This window comes from Panthera tigris, chromosome B3 (genome assembly GCF_018350195.1).
Source record: "Panthera tigris isolate Pti1 chromosome B3, P.tigris_Pti1_mat1.1, whole genome shotgun sequence".
Classification (NCBI taxonomy): domain Eukaryota; kingdom Metazoa; phylum Chordata; class Mammalia; order Carnivora; family Felidae; genus Panthera; species Panthera tigris.
The window spans coordinates 6,261,969-6,280,332 of NC_056665.1; the positions used below are offsets into that span (position 1 = coordinate 6,261,969).

Sequence of the window (18,364 nt, forward strand, 5' to 3'; positions counted from 1 at the left end):
GGGTGCGGCTGGAACACGGAAGCCCTTGGGAGTCAAGTGGAGGAGTTGGGGGCCTTCTTTTGCCAGTGACGGGAACCACGCAGCGTTACCGTGTAGGACCGCGTGTGGCCCTCGCAGTGTTCGGACACCAGGCCCCCTCCCTTCCATGTCTCCAAGGTCCGGGAGCCCCGGGATCTGGCTCCGGGTCACCTGCAGGTGCTGACGGCCAGGGGCCTCTTCCTCTCTCTACAGGACCGGGAGCTGCCCTCCCCCAGCATGGGGCTGGAGGCCCAGAGGCTGCCGGGGGCCGAGGAGGCCCCAGTGAGGGTGGCCTTGAGGGTCCGGCCGCTGCTGCCCAAGGAGCTGCTGCACGGGCACCAGAGCTGCCTGGGGGTGGAGCCGGGGCACAGCCGCGTCACCCTTGGTCGAGACCGCCACTTTGGCTTCCACGTGGTGCTGGATGAGGACACGGGGCAGGAGGCCGTGTACCAGGCCTGCGTGCAGCCCCTCCTCGAGGCTTTCTTTGAGGGCTTCAACGCCACGGTCTTTGCCTACGGTCAGACGGGCTCCGGGAAGACGTACACCATGGGGGAGGCCAGTGTGGGTGAGTGACCCGGCGGGGGGCCCCGCGTCCTTGTGGAGTCTCCCCAACCTCTGCCCCTGCGTTCCTGCTGCCATACCCCCGTCCAAGGCGAGCCGGGCTCCCAATCTGACCTGCGGCCCCGGGTGGGAGCGGCCGTGTCGGGAGGCGGACCAGGACGGGAAGGAAGAGTCCTTGACGTGGGGAGCCTTTTGCACCTCCACAGAGATGGGGTCACACTGTGTGGCTCCGGGGACCTCAGGGGGAGGAAGGGCGGGGCAAGTCGGCCGGTCTCTGGAGGTCGTCAGGATGGCTGACATGGCTCAGGGACCCGTGTTCTAGTCAGAGTAGTGGGAGGGGGGGTTGTTCTGGAAGAGCCGAGTTTGGCTGCTGCCCGGCAAGGGGGCCGGCAGTTCAGTGAGGCCCTGGAGCGTTCGTTTGGGAGGGATGCTTTGGGCCAGTGGAAGGAACTGCCCCACGTTAAGTAGCACAAACGTTCTCTCTCTTGGGTTACAAACGCATACAGGTGTGCCGTAGAAAATTAGGAAAATACAAACACGAGCATTTGGTACTTTCCAGAAATCACTCGCCCTGATACCATTCCGATTTCTCTGAGAAAATCATTTTACCTTTTAAAAAATGGATTATATTGTACCTGTGCTTTTATAGCCTGCTTTTTTCTTACAACATATCATACACATGTCTCTAGATCATTAAATATTCAATTAGATCATTAAAAAAAAATTAATGTTTATTTTTGAGAGCGAGCGACAGAGTGTGAGCTGGGGAGGGGCAGAGAGAGAGGGAGACATAGAATACAGAGCAGGCTCCAGGCTCCCAGCTGGCAGCACAGAGCCCGACGTGGGGCTCGAACCCACAAGAGATCATGACCTGAGCTGAAGTCGGACACTCGACCGACTGAGCCACGCAGGCGCCCCTCCAAGCTGATTTTTTAATGGTGGCTTGGCATTCCATTGTGTATCTAAGTTAACTTATTTAACCAGATCCCTATTGGATCGTAGGATGGACTCTTAGGATGTTTGCATTCTTTTGAAGTTACGAAGAGTGCTGTTCTGAACACCCTCTTATTACTTCCTTGGGATAAATTTAGGAGGTCCTTTAGCTAACTGAGCGTAGACTATAGTAATGAGCTCCCTGACCCGGGGAGTAATCAAGCCAAGGGTATCTGATGATCTAGCAGAGATGTGGTGGAGGGGATGCTTATTACTTCATGAAAGGGGTTGGCCGAACCCTGAGAGGTTGCTGCCAACTCTGAAGTTCCACAATTCCGCCTGACCTTCCTGGAGCGTGGTCTGGCTCAGGCTACCCAGCCGTCCTGGCCTCCGCTGCGACGCTCACGCTGGAGCCCTGCCCTCCAGCTGCTGGCTGGGGCCCTGGGGCCTCGAGCCATGTCCCCTGAAGGCATGGTGGCAGGAGGCTCTGCCGTGTCTCCCCAGCCTCCCTTCACGAGGACGAGCAGGGCATCATCCCACGGGCCATGGCTGAAGCCTTCAAGCTGATCGATGAAAATGACCTGCTTGACTGTCTGGTGCACGTGTCCTACCTGGAAGTGTATAAGGAGGAGTTCCGAGATCTGCTGGAGGTGGGCACCGCCAGCCGTGACATCCAGCTGCGGGAAGATGACCGCGGAAATGTTGGTGAGGAGCTCCTGGGGCCTCCACTGGCCGGGAGTGGGACGTGTGGCTTGATGCGGCTTCACCTGCCGAGGGGTGGCTCCCCTGTCTGGGAGGGCTACCTCCTAACTGGGAAACCCGAGCCCTGGAAGGTTTTGCCTTCCTTTCTCCCGTCTCCCCTGAGTTCGGTATATACTTCTGTACCCAGAGTGCAAGGTGGGCACGGGCAAGCGGGAGCCCCTGGGGCCGGAGCCAGGATGGGCAGGACCCTCCCCGCCCCTGCCTGTCAGGCATGGGGAAGGGGCATCTGAGTCGGGAAGAGCTGGAAAGGGCTAGCCCTGCTCTGCCTGCCCTCCTGGCCAGTCCCGGGCTGCCCCCGCGCTGGGCTCACAGCCTTGCGTGTCCTCAGTGCTGTGTGGCGTCAAGGAGGTGGACGTGGAGGGCCTGGACGAGGTGCTGAGCCTCCTGGAGATGGGCAACGCGGCGCGGCACACGGGCGCCACACACCTCAACCGCCTGTCCAGCCGCTCACACACCGTCTTCACGGTGACCCTGGAGCAGCGGGGGCGCGCCCCCAGCCGCCTGCCGCGACCCCCCGCGGGCCAGCTGCTGGTCTCCAAGTTCCACTTCGTGGACCTGGCGGGCTCGGAGCGGGTGCTCAAGACGGGCAGCACGGGCGAGCGGCTCAAGGAGAGCATCCAGATCAACAGCAGCCTCCTGGCGCTGGGCAACGTCATCAGCGCCCTGGGCGACCCCCAGCGCCGCGGCAGCCACATCCCCTACCGGGACTCCAAGATCACCCGGTGAGGGCCCTGCGGCCTGCGGCCCCACGGGAGCAGGGGCCCCTCTCCGGCCGCTGGGGGTCAGGGGGCGGCGGGAGGCGAGGCGAGGAGGGGATGGGGCCCCGCTGGCTTCCCGGCCGCGCCGCCCACCGCTCCGAGGCCCCCCCGGGCGACGAATCAGGGTCCCGGGGCCGGGCGCGTCCTGGCGCTCCGGCGCCCCTGACGCGCCCCCACCCGGCGTCCTCAGGATCCTCAAAGACTCGCTAGGCGGGAACGCCAAGACGGTGATGATCGCCTGCGTCAGCCCCTCCTCCTCCGACTTCGACGAGACCCTCAACACCCTCAACTACGCCAGCCGCGCCCAGAACATCCGCAACCGCGCCACGGTCAACTGGCGGCCCGAGGCCGAGCGCGCGCCCGAGGAGGCGGCGGCCGGCGCGCGCGGCCCCCCGCGCCACCGCTCGGAGACGCGCATCATCCACCGCGGACGGCGCGCCCCCGGCCCCGCCGCCGCCCCCGCCGCCGCCGCCGCGGCCGCCGCCCGCCTGGGCGCCGAGTGCGCGCGCTACCGGGCCCGCACCGACGCCGCCTACAGCCTCCTGCGCGAGCTGCAGGCGGAGCCGGGGCTGCCCGGCGCCGCCGCCCGCAAGGTGCGCGACTGGCTGTGCGCCGTCGAGGGGGAGCGCAGCGCCCTGAGCTCCGCCTCCGGGCCCGACAGCGGCATCGAGAGCGCCTCCGCCGAGGAGCAGGCCACGCAGGGGCCCGGCGGCGGGCCGAAGGTGGCCAAGGGCCAGGTGTGGCCCCGGGGAGGGAGGGAGCGGGGAAGGGAGCCGTCTTCATACGGCCAGCGGCGCCCCTGCCCCTTGTCCATCAGCGCAGCGCATTCCGGATTCAGAGGCGATTCTGATGACCTTGACCACGTCCTTTACCCTCCCGAATCTCAGGGTCTCTGTCTGTGAAACAGGGATAACGTGGGTACCTACCTCCTAGGCTTGTTGTAAGGGCCGAAGGTGCACCAAGTGCCCAGCGCAGCACGCTAGTGGAGCCTCAGTGGGTTCCCAATAATGGTGATGCCGTTATTATTGTTAATAAAAGTATGATTCATAATCCAAGAGATGGCCCAAATAGCTTGCAGAAGGGACCACAGGCTGGGTGGGCTCTGGAGCCCCACTGCAGGCAGGGCTTGCAGCAGAGTAGCAAGCTGGACTAGGGGAACCCCTGGCAGGGCAGAGAGAGGGCCGGGTGTCCCAGAGACAGGCAGGCTTGTCCGCCGGCTCCCGCCCCTGAAGCCTCTCTCCTTGCCCCTATCATAGGAAGATGGGGCACTGCAGTTGCTCGCCCTGCAGAGCCAGGTGGCCCGGCTGGAGGAGGAGAACCGAGACTTTCTGGCGGCCCTGGAGGACGCCATGGAGCAGTACAAACTGCAGGTGGGGGCAGGCTTCCTCAAGGTGAAATCGAGCTGAGCTTCCGGGAGAAGGGGGAGTTAGCCAGGGCGGGCTTCTGGCAGGGTGGGAAGAGATGGAGGGGGCACAACTGAGCGACAGCGTGGAGGTGAGGAAGAGAATGGTGCGGGTGGTTGTGCCTGACGGCCATGACCCTGGATGAGAGGTGGGACTGGAGGGGCAGTCGGACGGGTCCCCCCGTCGTCCCAAGGCAACGGGGTCAGCATTGCTCCCGGCGCCCTCTGGCGGCAGTGACTGGCATGAACGTGGAGGACTGACCTGGAGCTAGCTGGGTGGGGCGAGAGCTTGACCCCGAACGACCGGTGTGCATGTGTGTGTTTGGGCAACAAGTGGTCAGAGGTATCTGGCCCTCCTCAGTTTTAGCCGAGAGAGGGTGGGGTGGCCCCTTTCTTCAGTTTCCCGCACTTCTGCCTGCCAGCATCCCGGCACCCTCCCCGTCCGCACCCCCCATCAGCACCCGGAACATGTCTTCCAGAGCGACCGGCTTCGGGAGCAGCAGCAGGAAATGGCGGAGCTTCGGCTGCGGCTAGAGCTGGTGCGGCCTGGCTGGGGGGCCCCAGGGCTCCTACAGGGCCTGTCTGCCGGCTCCTTTGCGCCCCGGCCTCACACAGCCCCCCTCGGCGGTGCCCACAGCCACATGCTGGGCATGGTGCCCCCCGTCTGCCTTCCTGGAGATGAAGTTGGCCCTGAGAACTGGGGAGAGGTGAGGAGGTGGCGAGGCCGGGTGTCTCGCATTGGACAGGCTCGGGCAGGGGAAGGGCGGTGCTGCCGAATGTATCCAGCCTTTCCCGGGACCAGCTGGGAGATACCCCTTTCCAGTGCTCCTAGAGAAAGGGCCAAAATTTGGGGGAGTCTGTAGGGCCGCTCAGAAGGGTCTGGTACCACTGGGCATCCCTGGGCTGGCTGGAGATTTTTGAAGTGAGGAGGTTACAGAGGGAGTTGGGCTTCAGGCGCTGGATGGAAAGCTTGCACACCTCCAGAGACGGGGGGCTTATCCCCTCTGAGGCCACCCCTTCTGTCTTTGCAAGTATACTTTTCCATGAGCCCTAATCTCCCTGAGCCCGGCCTTCTAGTCACTTGGGACCTTCTGGACAAAGGCTGTCCTGCGTCTTCCTGAAAGTTCTGGGTCATCTCAGCTGTAAAAGCCCAAGGCATTGCGGGGAGGGAGGGTGTGAGTTTGACCGGAGTCTGTTATACATCCACCACTCTGGCAGGGCACTGCTGGTGAGCTGTATACAAAGATAGGGCAAACTGTCACCCGTGGAGTCCCAGGTGCTATGGGCGCCACAGGGGAGGAGGCGCTGGCAGGTTGGGAGGAAGCTCCTACTCTCGCTTGGGATCGGCAGGGCTGTGAGGAAGGCGGGCAGGGCCGGACATAGGCACGAGCAAAGATTGATGATGGAAAATGGCTGATGGACGGTGCCCTGGGTGCTTTCTGTCCTGAAACCCTGGCACTCCCCTAGCAGGTGACAAATGGCAGAGAGGCTGGGGCCCAGCTGCTGGCAGAGGCAGACAGCCAGGGGAGCGGCTCTTCAGCTGCCTCGGAGGAGGAGGAGCAGGAGGAGGGGCAGGAGGAGGGGCAGCCGCCCCTGCGGCCCCCGCACCTGCGCAGGTGAGTGGGACCAGCTGCCCACCTGACCCAAAGCACCTCGGGACCCAGGCTGGGCTGGAGGAGGACCCCACTGTGGTCTCAGGAAGCCCTCACCTCCGTTGCCCTGTCCGATGGGGAGAGCAGATGGGGACTGTGGGCTCGGAACCGGTGGGGTGAGTACGCCACAGGGTGGGCCCCGGGCCTCCTGGTTCTCGGCCTTCACGGCGGCCTTCGGTGCCCCCAGCAGCCCAGCCCCCTGGCCTCGGTTCTGCCAGGCCGACGCCCCGAGGCTCCATTGACCCTGAGAGGACAGAAGACCACAGTGGCCTCTCTTCCTTCCTCTGAGTCCTGCTTCTGTCTTCCAGGAACGGGATCAACAAGTGGAGCCAGAGGGTGGGGGCCCGCCCAGGAAGTCCATGTGCCGGGAAGGGCCCAGAGCTTCCCCCCGAAGAACCGGGTGCAGCCATCCCGGGGCCCAGAGGTGAGCTGGGCCTGGTGCAGAGAGGGCTCTGACCCTCCCCTCCGTGATCCTGGACTGGCTGTCCCAGACGGGCCACACGCCATGCCTCGCCGCCCCTGCCCGGGGCGTGCCTCTCCCCTCCCCCCCACCTGCCCCACTGATCGTTGGGGTGGTGGCCTTGACGGCGGGCTTGTTACAGTAGCCGGTGGGAGCAAGGCCCTGGCGCGGCCCCGCCGGACCCCAGCTGCCACGGCCTCTGAGCGGCGGCTGGCCCAAGCCCAACAGAAGATCCGGGAGCTGGCCATCAACATCCGCATGAAGGAGGAGCTCATTGGCGAGCTGGTCCGCACAGGTGAGGCAGTGGGCCTTCGGGCGGGCCTCCCGCCCGAGGGTGGTTAGGAGCGGGGACCAGGTGGCTTAGTGTGGTAGCCGACTCAGCCTCTTGGGCCTGTGTGACCTTGAGCAAGTAGAATAGCCCCTCTGTGGCTCTGTTTCCTTCTCTCTAAAGTGGGGCTAGTAATTGTACCTGCTTTTTGGGCCGTTGAAGGGACTTCATTCAGCTGAAGCGCTAAGACCGGTTCTCAGAAAGCAATACCTATTCGTGGTAGCGGTAGTTGTATTTGTCAGTTGCCTGCCGCGTTAGGCACCTTGCTGGGCACAGGATCCCCTACTCTTAGGGTGCAAACAATGGCCCCAAATCATGCTACGTCCGCCACTGGTGACACATGTAAAGAAGCAGCTGAGCCTTTTTATTTGAAGGGTCGTGTATTTATTACAAAATGCATTATGAAGGGACGCCTGGGTGGCTCAGTCGGTTGAGCGTCTGACTTCGGCTCAGGTCACGATCTCACGGTTCGTGGGTTCGAGCCCCACGTCGGGCTCTGTGCGGACAGCTCGGAGCCTGGAGCCTGCTTCGGATTCTGTGTCTGTCTGTCTGTCTGTCTCTCAAAAATAAATAAATGTTTACAAAATGCATCATGAAGAATTTCAAACACAAGAGGAGGAAGGCTGGCACAGCAGGGCCCCGTGCGCCCGTCACCCAGATTTAGCGTCACGAGGTTCTCCCATACATCCCTTTCCTTTGTCTCTTTTGTCTTCGCTGAGGTGTTTTGAAGCAAATCCCAGGCATCTTGTCATCTCACCCCCACACCGTTCAGTTTGCCTCTTTTTGGACACGTTAACCGACGTGCCATGAGCACGTCTAACGAAGCTCCACGTCCCCCCCACGCCCAGAGCACAAGCCTGTTCCCTCAGGTCTTTGGCAGAGTCCGTGGACAGCTGATTTGCTGGCACCCGGCTCCACACATGTCCCACACCGTGCTCGTGAGGTCTCTAAAGCGTCCCTTCTCCTGTCTCCTCACAGTCCTGGAGACTGTCCCAAACCCCTCGTGTTCAGGACTTGCCCATTGGCTTCCTTGTGGTGGTATTTAACTCGTCCCTCCGCTCGCCAGATTTCCCGCCAATGGAAGTCAGTTCTGGAGGCTTAATTACAAGCAGGCCCAACCGTGTGTATTTGTTAGTAGGTGGCAGGTAAAAATCAAAGCCAATTTAGGGGTGGCCTGGGAGGCTCAGTCGATGAAGCTTCCGACTCTTGACTTCGGCTCAGATCGCGATCTCACGTCTCGTGAGTTTGAGTCCCGAGTCAGGCTCTGTGCTGGCAGCGCGGAGCCGGCTTGGGATTCTCTGTCTCCCCCTCTCTGCCCCTCCCCTGCGTACATGCACGTGCATTCTCTCTTTCTCTCTCTCTCTCTCTCTCTCTCTCACAAAAACAAACATTTAAAAAAATAAAGCCAGTTTAGCCCCTAATTTCTGTGGGTCATTGCTATGGATGAGGCTAATTTTAATTGAAAAAGTAAGCGGCTTAAAGGAAAATATAGTAAATAACTCACGGTACCAGTGGTACAGAGGCTTGGCAAAACCCCCACAGGTGACCATGGCTGACAGAGGTCTGGAACCCCTCCCAGGGGAGCCGAGCGATGGTCCCCCTGGGGGAGAGGCGCTGCCTGTGCTGCTGAGGCCCCCGCTCTTTCTTCCAGGCAAGGCGGCCCAGGCCCTGAACCGGCAGCACAGCCGGCACATCCGGGAGCTGGAGCAGGAGGCGGGGCAGGTGCGGGCGGAGCTGAGCGAAAGCCAGAGGCAGCTGCGGGAGCTGGAGGGCAGGGAGCCCCAGGACGCCGGCGAGCGGTCCCGGCTCCAGGAGTTCCGCAAGAGGGTCGCTGTCGCCCAGAGCCAGGTGCAGGTCAGTGTGGGGATCCCGGGGCAGTGGCTGGGGGCCTGGGATCAAGCCAGGTGGGCCCCGAGGCCAGGTTCACCGGCACCCGTGGGCGCTCAGGCCCTCGTGGCCCAGCCCCTGGCTGGCTTGGGGAACGACCTCCGACTCCCAGGGTGAGGCCGGTGTTACACAGAAGTCAGCAGCGCTGAGCCGGGTGTCTCAGCTGTAAACACAGCAGAGGCAGGGAGGCCAGTGCTGCCTGCAGCCCAGTGAGGGGGGAAGGGTGGGCATCGAAAGCAAGCTACCCCTTCCTCATGCAGCCCCCCTCCCCTCCCCCCCAGCTCCCCGGCCACTTCTCTCTCCGTCCCGTCTTCTCTGTCTACCCCTCGGGCCGTCAGTCTGTCTGACCCGAACATCTGTCTATCACGCTGTTGGTTGGTAACCCCCCCCCCCCCTCCGGAGCTTCCTGGGTGTAACCTGAAATGGGTCCCTGCGTGCAGAGGGCAGGGAGAGACCAAAGAAAGAGGCAGCCACCCCAGGTAGAAAGGTTTCCTAAGCAAGGGAGCTTGCATACCAGTCTTGTCTTGGCGGCAGCAAGGTGAGTGGATCCCCGCACCCGCGCACCACATCTTAAGAGTTTGTGAGGCTCCCTGAACGGCGTTCAGTCGTGTGTACACGCAGCGTTCTCAGCGCCACATCACTCTCTCAAGGTCGTGTCCTTAGAGCCGCCTCGGGGAGTGGGAAAGGCGAGCAGAGCCCACGTTCCAAGGACAGGGGAGGGAGTGAGGAGCCTCTGATCACCTGGGTCCACCCAGCTCATGGGTCAACTAGATTCAACAAGGATCACACGTTAGCCGAACACACAACGTTGTGTTTGGATAATGGCACAGGGGCCTCCTCGTAGGACAGTAATGTCCAAGGCCATTCTATTTTGGAGGATAGCTGTTCTCATCAGAGACCTTTCAGTGTTGAGGACAGGCTTCTTTGGCTGTCATTTAAGCTTGCTAGATGAATTTAGTAAGGGCTTCTCTGTGTGCTATACTGTCCTCCAGCCCAGTGGAGGGAACCAAGATGGCGGCCAAACGATCGTACTGTTGGAAAACAGCGTCCGCCTGGCCTTGAGGAGAGGGAAGTTCGCAGCTTTAGGATATTGACCTGGTCGTGCGTACCGTACCTGTTGGCTGGGGGAGGCAGCTCTGCCAGGCGTGAAGAGATGGACTGGGGGATGTGCCCAACCAGGACTCCCACCTTCTTCCCTCTCCCAGTGGCACATTTACCATTCCGCGTCTAGTGCGTTTCACCAGGTCGGGCTTGTAGCAGGACAACAGGATCCCAGTGGAGACCGAGGAGTCCCCTTGAAGTAACTCACCCATCCAGATGGGACACCCTAGGCAAGTTCTGGTAGACCATCCCTTTCCCAGGCGTGGTGGGGCTTGGTGTTCTCAGCAGCACAGCACGTGGCTCCATGGTGAGAGTTGAGACAGTGGCTGTTTCCCATGACTTCCATACCTCGACGGGATTGGGAGCCGTGGCAAGAGGCCCCAGTCTGGCATATGGGGCACGGGCCCTACTGGTTGATCACTCACATGTATGAAAGCCTGGGGGAGTACTTTAGTCCACCCAGCCAGAGTGGTTTTATCTGTTACTACTGTAGTCTGCTGGGTTGTTTTGTTTTGTTTTTTTTTTTTGAAGTATAGTTGACGTGTTACATTAGTTTCAGGTGCACAACACAGTGATGCACCAAGTGTGTACCTATGCTGTGCTCACGGCAAGTGTAGCTACCATCGGTCACCACACAACGTTGTTACAATCCCATTGACTTTATCCCCTATGCTGTGTCTTGCCCCATGAGTTATTCATTCCATAACTGGAAGCCTGTACCTCCCACTCGCCTTCACCCGGGCCGCCTCCCCCTCCCCTCTGGCCACCGTGAGTTTGTCCTCTGTATTTATGGGTCTGTTTGTGCTACTTGTTCTCTGGATTCCACATATAAGCAAAATCATACAGTATTTGCGTTTCTCATATTTCACTTAGCATGAAACCCTCCAGGTCCATCCATGTTGTTGCAGATGGCGAGATCTCATCCCTTTTTTATGGCTGAGTAATATTCCATTGTACATATACGCCACATCTTTATCCCTTCGTCTATCGATGGACACTTAGGTTGCTTCCATATCTTGGCTATTGTAAATTACGCTGTAGTAAACATAAGGTGCTTATATCCTTTCAAACTAGTGTTTTCATTTTCTTTGGGTAAATGCCTAGTAGTGTGATTACTGGGTCATATGGTAATTCTATTTTTAATTTTTTGAGGAACCTCCATACTGTTTTCCACAGTGGCTGCACCAATTAGCATTCCCACCATCAGTGCATGAGGGTTCCTCCCCCTGCCCCATCCTCACCAACACTTATTTCTTGTCTTTTTACATCAAGCCATTCTGACAGGTGTGAGGTGATACCTCATTGTGGTTTTGATTTGTATTTCCCTGATGATCAGTCATGTTGAGCGTCTTTTCGTGTGTCTGTTGACCGTCTGCCTGTTTTCTTTGGAGAAATGTTTGTTCATGTCTTCTGCCTATTTTTGATGGGAGTATTTTTTTGTGTTGAGTTGGGTAAGTTCTTCATATATTTTGGATGCTAACTCTTGATTGTAAATGTCATTTGCAAATATCTCCTCCCATTCCATAGGTTGCCTTTTAGTTTTGTTTACTGTTTGTTTTGCACAAGCTTTTTATTTTTATGAAATCCCAATAGTTTATTTTTGCTTGTTTTCCTTGCCTCAGGGGATCTATCTAGAAAGAAGTTGATGTCAGAGATGTTACTGCCTGTGTGCTCTTCTAGGACTTTTATGGTTTCAGGTCTCACATTTAGGTCCTTAATCCATTTTGAGTTTATTTTTGTGGATGGTGTAAGAAAGTGGTCCAGGTTCATTCTTTTGCATGTGACGGTCCAGTTTTCCCAGCACCATTTGTGGAAGAAACTATTTTCCCCATTGTATATTCTTGCCTCCTTTGTTAAACATTGACCACATAAGTGTGGATTTATTTCTGAGCTCTCTATTCTGTTTTATTGATCTATGTGTCTGTTTTTGTGCCAGTACCATACTGTTTTGATCACTACAGCTTTGTAATGTAACATGAAATCTGGAGTTGTGATACCCACAGCTTTGTTTTTCATTTTCAAGATTGCTTTGGCTATTTGGGGTCTTTCATGGTTCCATACAAATTTTAGGATTGTTTGTTCTAGCTCTGTGAAAAATTCAATTGGCATTTTGGTAGGGATTATATTAAATCTGTAGGTTGCTTTGGGTAGTATAGACATTTTAATAATATTTGTTCTTCCAATCAATGAGCGTGGAATGTCTTTGCATTGGTTTGTGTTATCTTCAGTTTCTTTCATCAGTGATTTATAGTTTTCAGAGTATAGGTCTTTCTCCTCTTTGAATAAGTTTATTCCTACATATTTTATTATTATTTGGTGCAGTTGTAAATGAAAGGGTTTTCTTAATTTCTCTTTCTGCTGCTTCATCATTAGTGTATAGAAATGCAACAGATTTTTGTATAATTTTGTATCCTGTGATCTTACTGAATTAATTTATCAGTTCTAGTAGTGTTTTGGTGGAATTTTTAGGGTTTTCTATATATAGTATCATGTCATCTGCATATAGGAGTTTTACTTTTTCCTTACCAACTTGGGTGCCTTTTATTTCTGGTCTGCTCGCAGTGGCTAGGACTTCTAGTACTATGTGGAATAAAAGTGATGAGAGTGGACATACTTTCCTTACTACTGACCACAGGGGAAAAGCTCTCAGTTTTTCATCATTAAGCATGATGTTAGCTGTGGGTTTTTCATATATGGCCTTTATTATGAGGAGGTATGTTCTCTCTAAACCTACTTTGTAGAGGATTTTTATCATAAATAGATGTTGTACTTTGTCCAATGCTTTTTCTGCATCTATTGAAACGATCGTATGGTTGTTTTCTCTTATTGATGTAATGTGTCACATTGATTTGTGACTGTTGAACCACCCCTTGCACCTCAGGAGTAAATCCTACCTCATCATGGTGAATAATTTTTTACATATATTGTTGGGTTTGGTTTGCTAGTACTTTGTTGAGGATTTTTCTATGTTCATCAGAGATATTGGCATGTAGTTCTCTTTTTTTGGTCATGTCTTTGACTCGTTTTGGTATCAGGGTAATGCTGGCCTCAGAACGGATTTGGAGGCTTTCCTTCCTCTATTTTTTGGAATAGTTTGAGAACAATAGGTATCACTCGTCTTTAAATGTTTGGTAGAATTCTCCTGTGAAGCCATCTGATCCCGGACTTTTGTTTGCTGGGAGTTTTGTTTTGTTTGTTTTGTTTTTGTTTTTGTTTTTTTGTTTTTTTGTTTTAATTACCAATTCAATTCCATTGCTGGTAATCAGTCTGTTCAAATTTTATTTCTTGGTGATTAGTTTTGGTAGGTTATGTGTCTAGAAATTTATCCATTTCTTCTAGGTTGTTCAATTTGCTGGTGTATCATGTTTCTTAATATTCTCTTTACCATCCTTTGTATAATTTCTGTCATGTCACTTATTATTTTTCTTCTTTCATTTCTGATTTTGAGTCCCTCCCCTGCTTTCTTTTTGATAGGTTTGGCTAAAGGTTTATCAATTTTGTCGATTTTTTTCGAGGAACCAGCTCCTGGTTTCATTGATCTGTTCTATTTTTTTTAGTCTCTATTTTATTTCTGCTCTAATCTTTATTATTTCCTTCCTTCTGCTGGTTTTGGATTTTGTCTGTTCTTTTTCTTGCTCCTTTAGGTATAAGGTTAGATTGTTGATGTGAGATTTTTTTCTTTTTGAGGTAGGCTTGTGTTGCCATAAACTTCCCTCTTAGAACAGTTTTTGTGGCATCCCAAAGGTTTTGGACGATTGTGTTTTCATTTTCATTTGTCTCCATGTATGTTGATTGTGTTTTCATTTTCATTTGTCTCCATATAGGTTGTTGATTTCTTGGTTGGCTCACTCATTGTTTAGTAGCATATTTAACCTCCATGTATTTGTGTTCTTTCCAGATTTTTTCTTGCGGTTGATTTTTAGTTATGGTCAGAAAAGATGCATGGTAGGACTTTGATCTTTTGGAATTTGTTGAGACTGGTTCTGTGGCCTAATGTGTGATCTGTTCTGGAGAATGTTCCATGTGCACTTGAAAAGAATGTGTATTCTGCTGTTTTAGGATGAAATGTTTTGAATATATCTGTTAAGTCCATCTGGTCCAGTGTGTCATTCAAAGCCACTGTTTCCTTGTTGATTTTCTGTTCGGATGATCTGTCCATGAATGTAAGTGGGGTGTTAAAGTCCCCTATTATTATTGTATTACTATTAATTAATTACTTTTTGTTATCAACTGCTTTATGTGTTGGGTGCTTCCATGTTGGGTGCATAAATATTTACGATTGTTCTATCTTGTTGGATTGTTCCCTTAATGACTACGTAATGTCCTTCCTTGTTCTTGTTACAATCTTTGTTTTAAAGTCTATATTGTCTGATAGAATACATTACTACCCCAGCTTTCTTATCACATCCATCCCCTCACTTTTTTTTTTAAGTTTATTTATTTTGAGAGAGAGAGCGAGAGCGAGCATGATCAGGGGAGGGGCAGAGAGGGAGAGAGAGAGAATCCCAAGCAGGCTTTGCGATGACAGAGTGGATCCCAATGTGAGGCTCAAACCCATGAACCATGAGACCATGACCTGAACCGAAACTAAGGGTTGGACACTCAAGTGACTGAGCCACCCAGGCATCCCACCATCCCCTCACTTTCAATATGCAGGTGTCTTTAGGTCTGAAATAAGTCTCTTTTAGGCAGTATATAGTGGGTCTTGTTTCTTTAATCCATGTCACACTGTGTCTTTTTTTTTTTTTTTTTAATGTTTTCTTATTTCTGAGAGAGAGGAAGGGAGAGCGGCAGAGAGAGAGAGAGAGAGAGAGAGGGGAACAAAGGATCCGAAGCGGGCTCTGCACTGACAGCAGAGAGCCTGATGCGGGGCTTGAACTCATGAACCATGAGATTATGACCTCAGCTGAAGTCGAGTACTTAACCAACTGAACCATCCAGGTGCCCCAATACTGTGTCTTTTGATTGGAGCATTTAGTCCATTTACATTCAAAGTAATTTTTGATAGGTATGTATTTATTGCCATTTTATTGTTGTTTTTTATAGTTCCTCTCAGTTTCTTTATTCTTTTGCTCTTTTCTTCCCAGTTTGTTGGCTTTCTTTAGTGATATACTTGAATTCGTTCCTCTTTATTTTTTGCATATCTATTCCTGGTATTTGATTTGTGGTTACCGTTAGGTTTATATCTAACCTCTTCTACAAATGGCAGTCTATATTAAGTTGACGGTCGGTTAAGTTTGAACCCATTCTTTACTCTTCTCCCCACCACATTTTAGGATTTATGATGTCATACTTTACAACCTTTTACTTTGTGAGTCCCCTGACTAATTTTTACAGACATGCTTATTTTTACTTCTTTCATGCTTCCTACTTTTCTTACTCTTACTTATGATCTTTTCTTTCCACTGAAAGAGTCCCATTTAACATTTCTTGCAGAGCTGGTTTAGTGGTTGTGAACTCCTTTAGCTTTTGTTTGGGAAATTCTTTCTCTCTCCTCCTATCCTGAATGGTGGTGTTACGGGGTAGATTATTCTCGGCTGCAGACTTTTCCTTTCAGTGCTGTGAATGCCATTCCCTTCTGGCCTGCAAAGTTTTTGCTGAAAAATCAGCTGATGGTCTCATGGGGTTTCTCTTGTATGTAACTGTTTTCTCTTGATGCTTTTAAAATCCTCCATCACTACTTTTTGCCATTTTAATTACTCAGTGTCTTGGTGTGGGCCTCCTTGAGTTGATTTTATGGGGCGATTTCTGTACCTCTAGATCTGGATATCTGTTTCCTTCCCCAGCTTCAGGAAGTTTTCAGGTATCATGTCTTGAAATAAATTTTCTGCCCTTTTCTCTCTTTTCTTTCTGGGATCCTTATAATGCCAATGTTGCCACACTTGATGGAGTCGCCGAGTTCCCTAAATCTGTTTTCATTTTGCATAATTTTTTTCTCTCACCTGCTCAGCTTGATTACTTTCCATTACTCTGTCCTCATCCATTCTTCTGCTTCCCTAGTGTCTTTTTAGTTTCATTTATTGTGTTCTTCATTTCTGGTTGGTTCTCTTTTTATGTTTTCTGTCTCTTTGTTCAGGGTCTCACTGATGTCCTCTACTCTTTTCTCAAGTCCAGTGAGTATCTTTATGACTGTTACTTTAAATCCTCTATCAGGCATATTACTTATTTCTGTTTTGTTTCGGCCTCTTGCTGTGATTTTGTCCTGTCCTTCCATCTGGGACACATCCCTCTGTCTCCCCATTTTGTCTAACTCTGGGTCGGGTTTTGTGTGTTAGGAAAGCCAGCTACATCCTCTGCTCTTGAAAGTGTGGCCTCATGAGGAAGAGGTCCTGTAGTGCAGTGTCCCCCGTTCACCAGAACCTGGTGCTTCACAAATATCTCACATGTGCATCGTGTGCACCTGACTGTTGTGGCCGCTTTTGCCATCCGTCCAGTGGTCTGCAGGGGCTCTCTTTGTCTGCCGTGGGCAGAGTTTGGTCCCTGTGCCGTTGGTGGGCCAGTCTGGGGCCACGCCGGGCTTGAGTCAGATCAGGGATTTGCCAGAGCCGTGGAAGCACCGAACTGCAGGGCCCTTTCCCTGTGTTTTCCCGAGAAGCTTTTGTGGATGCGCACGGCCTCCAGCAAGACCATCTGTCTGCCCCCAGCCCACTGCTGGCGCCGCAGTCAGACTAGTGTGGTTGTCTTCCCATCTCTCTGGGGCAGGAGTCACTTTGGAGTAGTGCCGGCCTCTGTGGGGGCTGCTTCCACACTGCCAGGCTGTGGCCTGGGTTGGATGGGCTCTGGCCCAGAGCATATTAGAGCGGACGGGTCTGCGACGTGCACAGGGGCAGGGCGTCCAGTTTTAGCGAGGTTTGTGAGCTGTCCTCTTGTGAGAGGGGACCTCCTGCTACTATGTCCAGGACCCGCCACGGGGGCGGAGGAGGTGGACCTGTAAAGTGCGGGGTGCGTGGTGTCTGCAAGGTTTGCGCCCGCCTTCTGGGGGAGGAGTCCTGTCTCGCTGGGACTGAGGCAGGTCTGGCTGCAGGGGCAGATCTGCTGGAGCGCCGTGGGATGAGGCTCAGTGTAAGTTAGGCAGTGAGTGTTGGTGTCGCGCTGGCCCCCACGAGGGGCTGTGTGTTGATGCTGGGGGGGGCGGGCAGAGCCTGGAAATGGCACCTGCCAGGTCCTCTGTTCCTGGAGGGGTCCCTCAGTGATGTCTGTCCCTCCAGATTAGTAAATGACTGTCCCTCCATACGCCCTGGGCATTTTTCAAACTCCTGCATCTGTCTGTATCTCCATGCCTGTGTGTTGTGCTGTCTCTTTAAGGGTGGGACTCCACTTCCTGTGGCCCTTGGGTTCTCCCAGACCTGAGCCCGCTGAGTTTTAAAATTCTAATTTTTATTTATTTATTTATTTTGAGAGAGAGAGTGTGCGTGAAGCAGGGAGGGGCAGAGGGGAAAGAGAGGGAATCTTAAGCAGGCTCCATGCTTAGTACAGAGCCTTACATAGGACTCGGTCTCATGACTGAGATCACGACCTGAGCCGAAATCAGGAGTTGGATGCTTAACTGACTGAGCCACCCCGGCACTCCTAAAGTTCCATGCTTTAAGTCCCACTACTTTTAAGAACTCTCAAAATTTGGCCCCTCTGGTTTTCAAAGCCAAATGTTAGGGTGATTGATCTTCCCCGGGCAGGCTCCCTGGTGTGAGGGTCTGTTTCTGTCCCTTCTCCGCTTCCTTGGTGTCCCCCTTTCCCATGGACGGTCCTGTGGTCCATCTAGCTCCCACCGTGTCTCCGCCCTTCCCACCCTCTTCCACGGGTGTCTTCTCTTCATTTAGTTTGGTTTGTTCTGCCTGTCTTCTGGTTGTTTTCTGGGTTGTTTGCTCCCATGTGTTCTCCAGTTGCATCCATGAGATGAGGTGAGCTTAGCGGCCTCCTACGACTCTCTCGGCTTTCATTTCAGTGCTCCAGCCATGAACCAGCCCGCTCACATGGCTGGAGCTTTGATATTCGTGATCTTTCAGAGGCTGTGGACTGGATTTTGGACAAGGGAACTCCTCCAGCAGTCTGCATTTTATCGTGTTTTATTTTAATTTTTTAAATGTTTATTTTTGAGAGAGTGTGCGCAAGCAGGGAGGGGCAGAGAGGGAGGCAGAGAAACTAAAGCAGGCTGCGTGCAGTCAGTGCAAAGCCTGACACAGGGCTCAAACTCCCGAACCGTGAGATCATCACCTGAGTTGAAGTCCGATGCTCAACCGACTGAGCCACCCAGGTGCCCCAGCAGTCTGTATTTTAAAAGGTCCCCGCCCCACTTTGCCTTTTTCAGTCTCTGTGGGCAATGCTTTGGTCATGTCCTGGGGTGTTTATATTTCAAAGACTAAGATTTACTAAGAATTGCTAAGACTTACAAATTCAGGGGACAAAGCATGCAAGTTTTCTTCAAGGAGTTTGGGGTAATTGCTATTTAAATTTGTCCTTTGTGGGGCGCTGGGTGGCTCAGTTGGTTGAGTGTCTGACTCTGGA

At 53.3% G+C, this 18,364-nt stretch overlaps 1 protein-coding gene and 1 non-coding gene across 4 annotated transcripts in view; both read left to right on the top strand.

Annotated features, from left to right (window-relative positions):
* KIF7 (kinesin family member 7) overlaps window positions 1-18,364 on the top strand; it is a 28,781-nt gene that overhangs the window by 1,429 nt on the left and 8,988 nt on the right. The window contains exons 2-11 of one of the 3 annotated variants that reach the window (XM_042988071.1): window positions 232-583; window positions 2,017-2,217; window positions 2,603-2,996; window positions 3,223-3,769; window positions 4,289-4,402; window positions 4,914-5,141; window positions 5,902-6,050; window positions 6,395-6,510; window positions 6,689-6,841; window positions 8,526-8,728. In XM_042988071.1, coding sequence (XP_042844005.1) covers window positions 256-583; window positions 2,017-2,217; window positions 2,603-2,996; window positions 3,223-3,769; window positions 4,289-4,402; window positions 4,914-5,141; window positions 5,902-6,050; window positions 6,395-6,510; window positions 6,689-6,841; window positions 8,526-8,728 — 2,433 coding nt within the window. In that variant the 5' untranslated portion in view covers window positions 232-255. The remainder of the gene's footprint in view (window positions 1-231; window positions 584-2,016; window positions 2,218-2,602; window positions 2,997-3,222; window positions 3,770-4,288; window positions 4,403-4,913; window positions 5,142-5,901; window positions 6,051-6,394; window positions 6,511-6,688; window positions 6,842-8,525; window positions 8,729-18,364) is intronic. The other 2 variants (XM_042988072.1, XM_042988073.1) reach the window with 2 other exon arrangements.
* TRNAR-UCG lies at window positions 7,286-7,370 on the top strand. Its single transcript has one exon. It is a non-coding gene; the product is annotated as a tRNA-Arg (tRNA).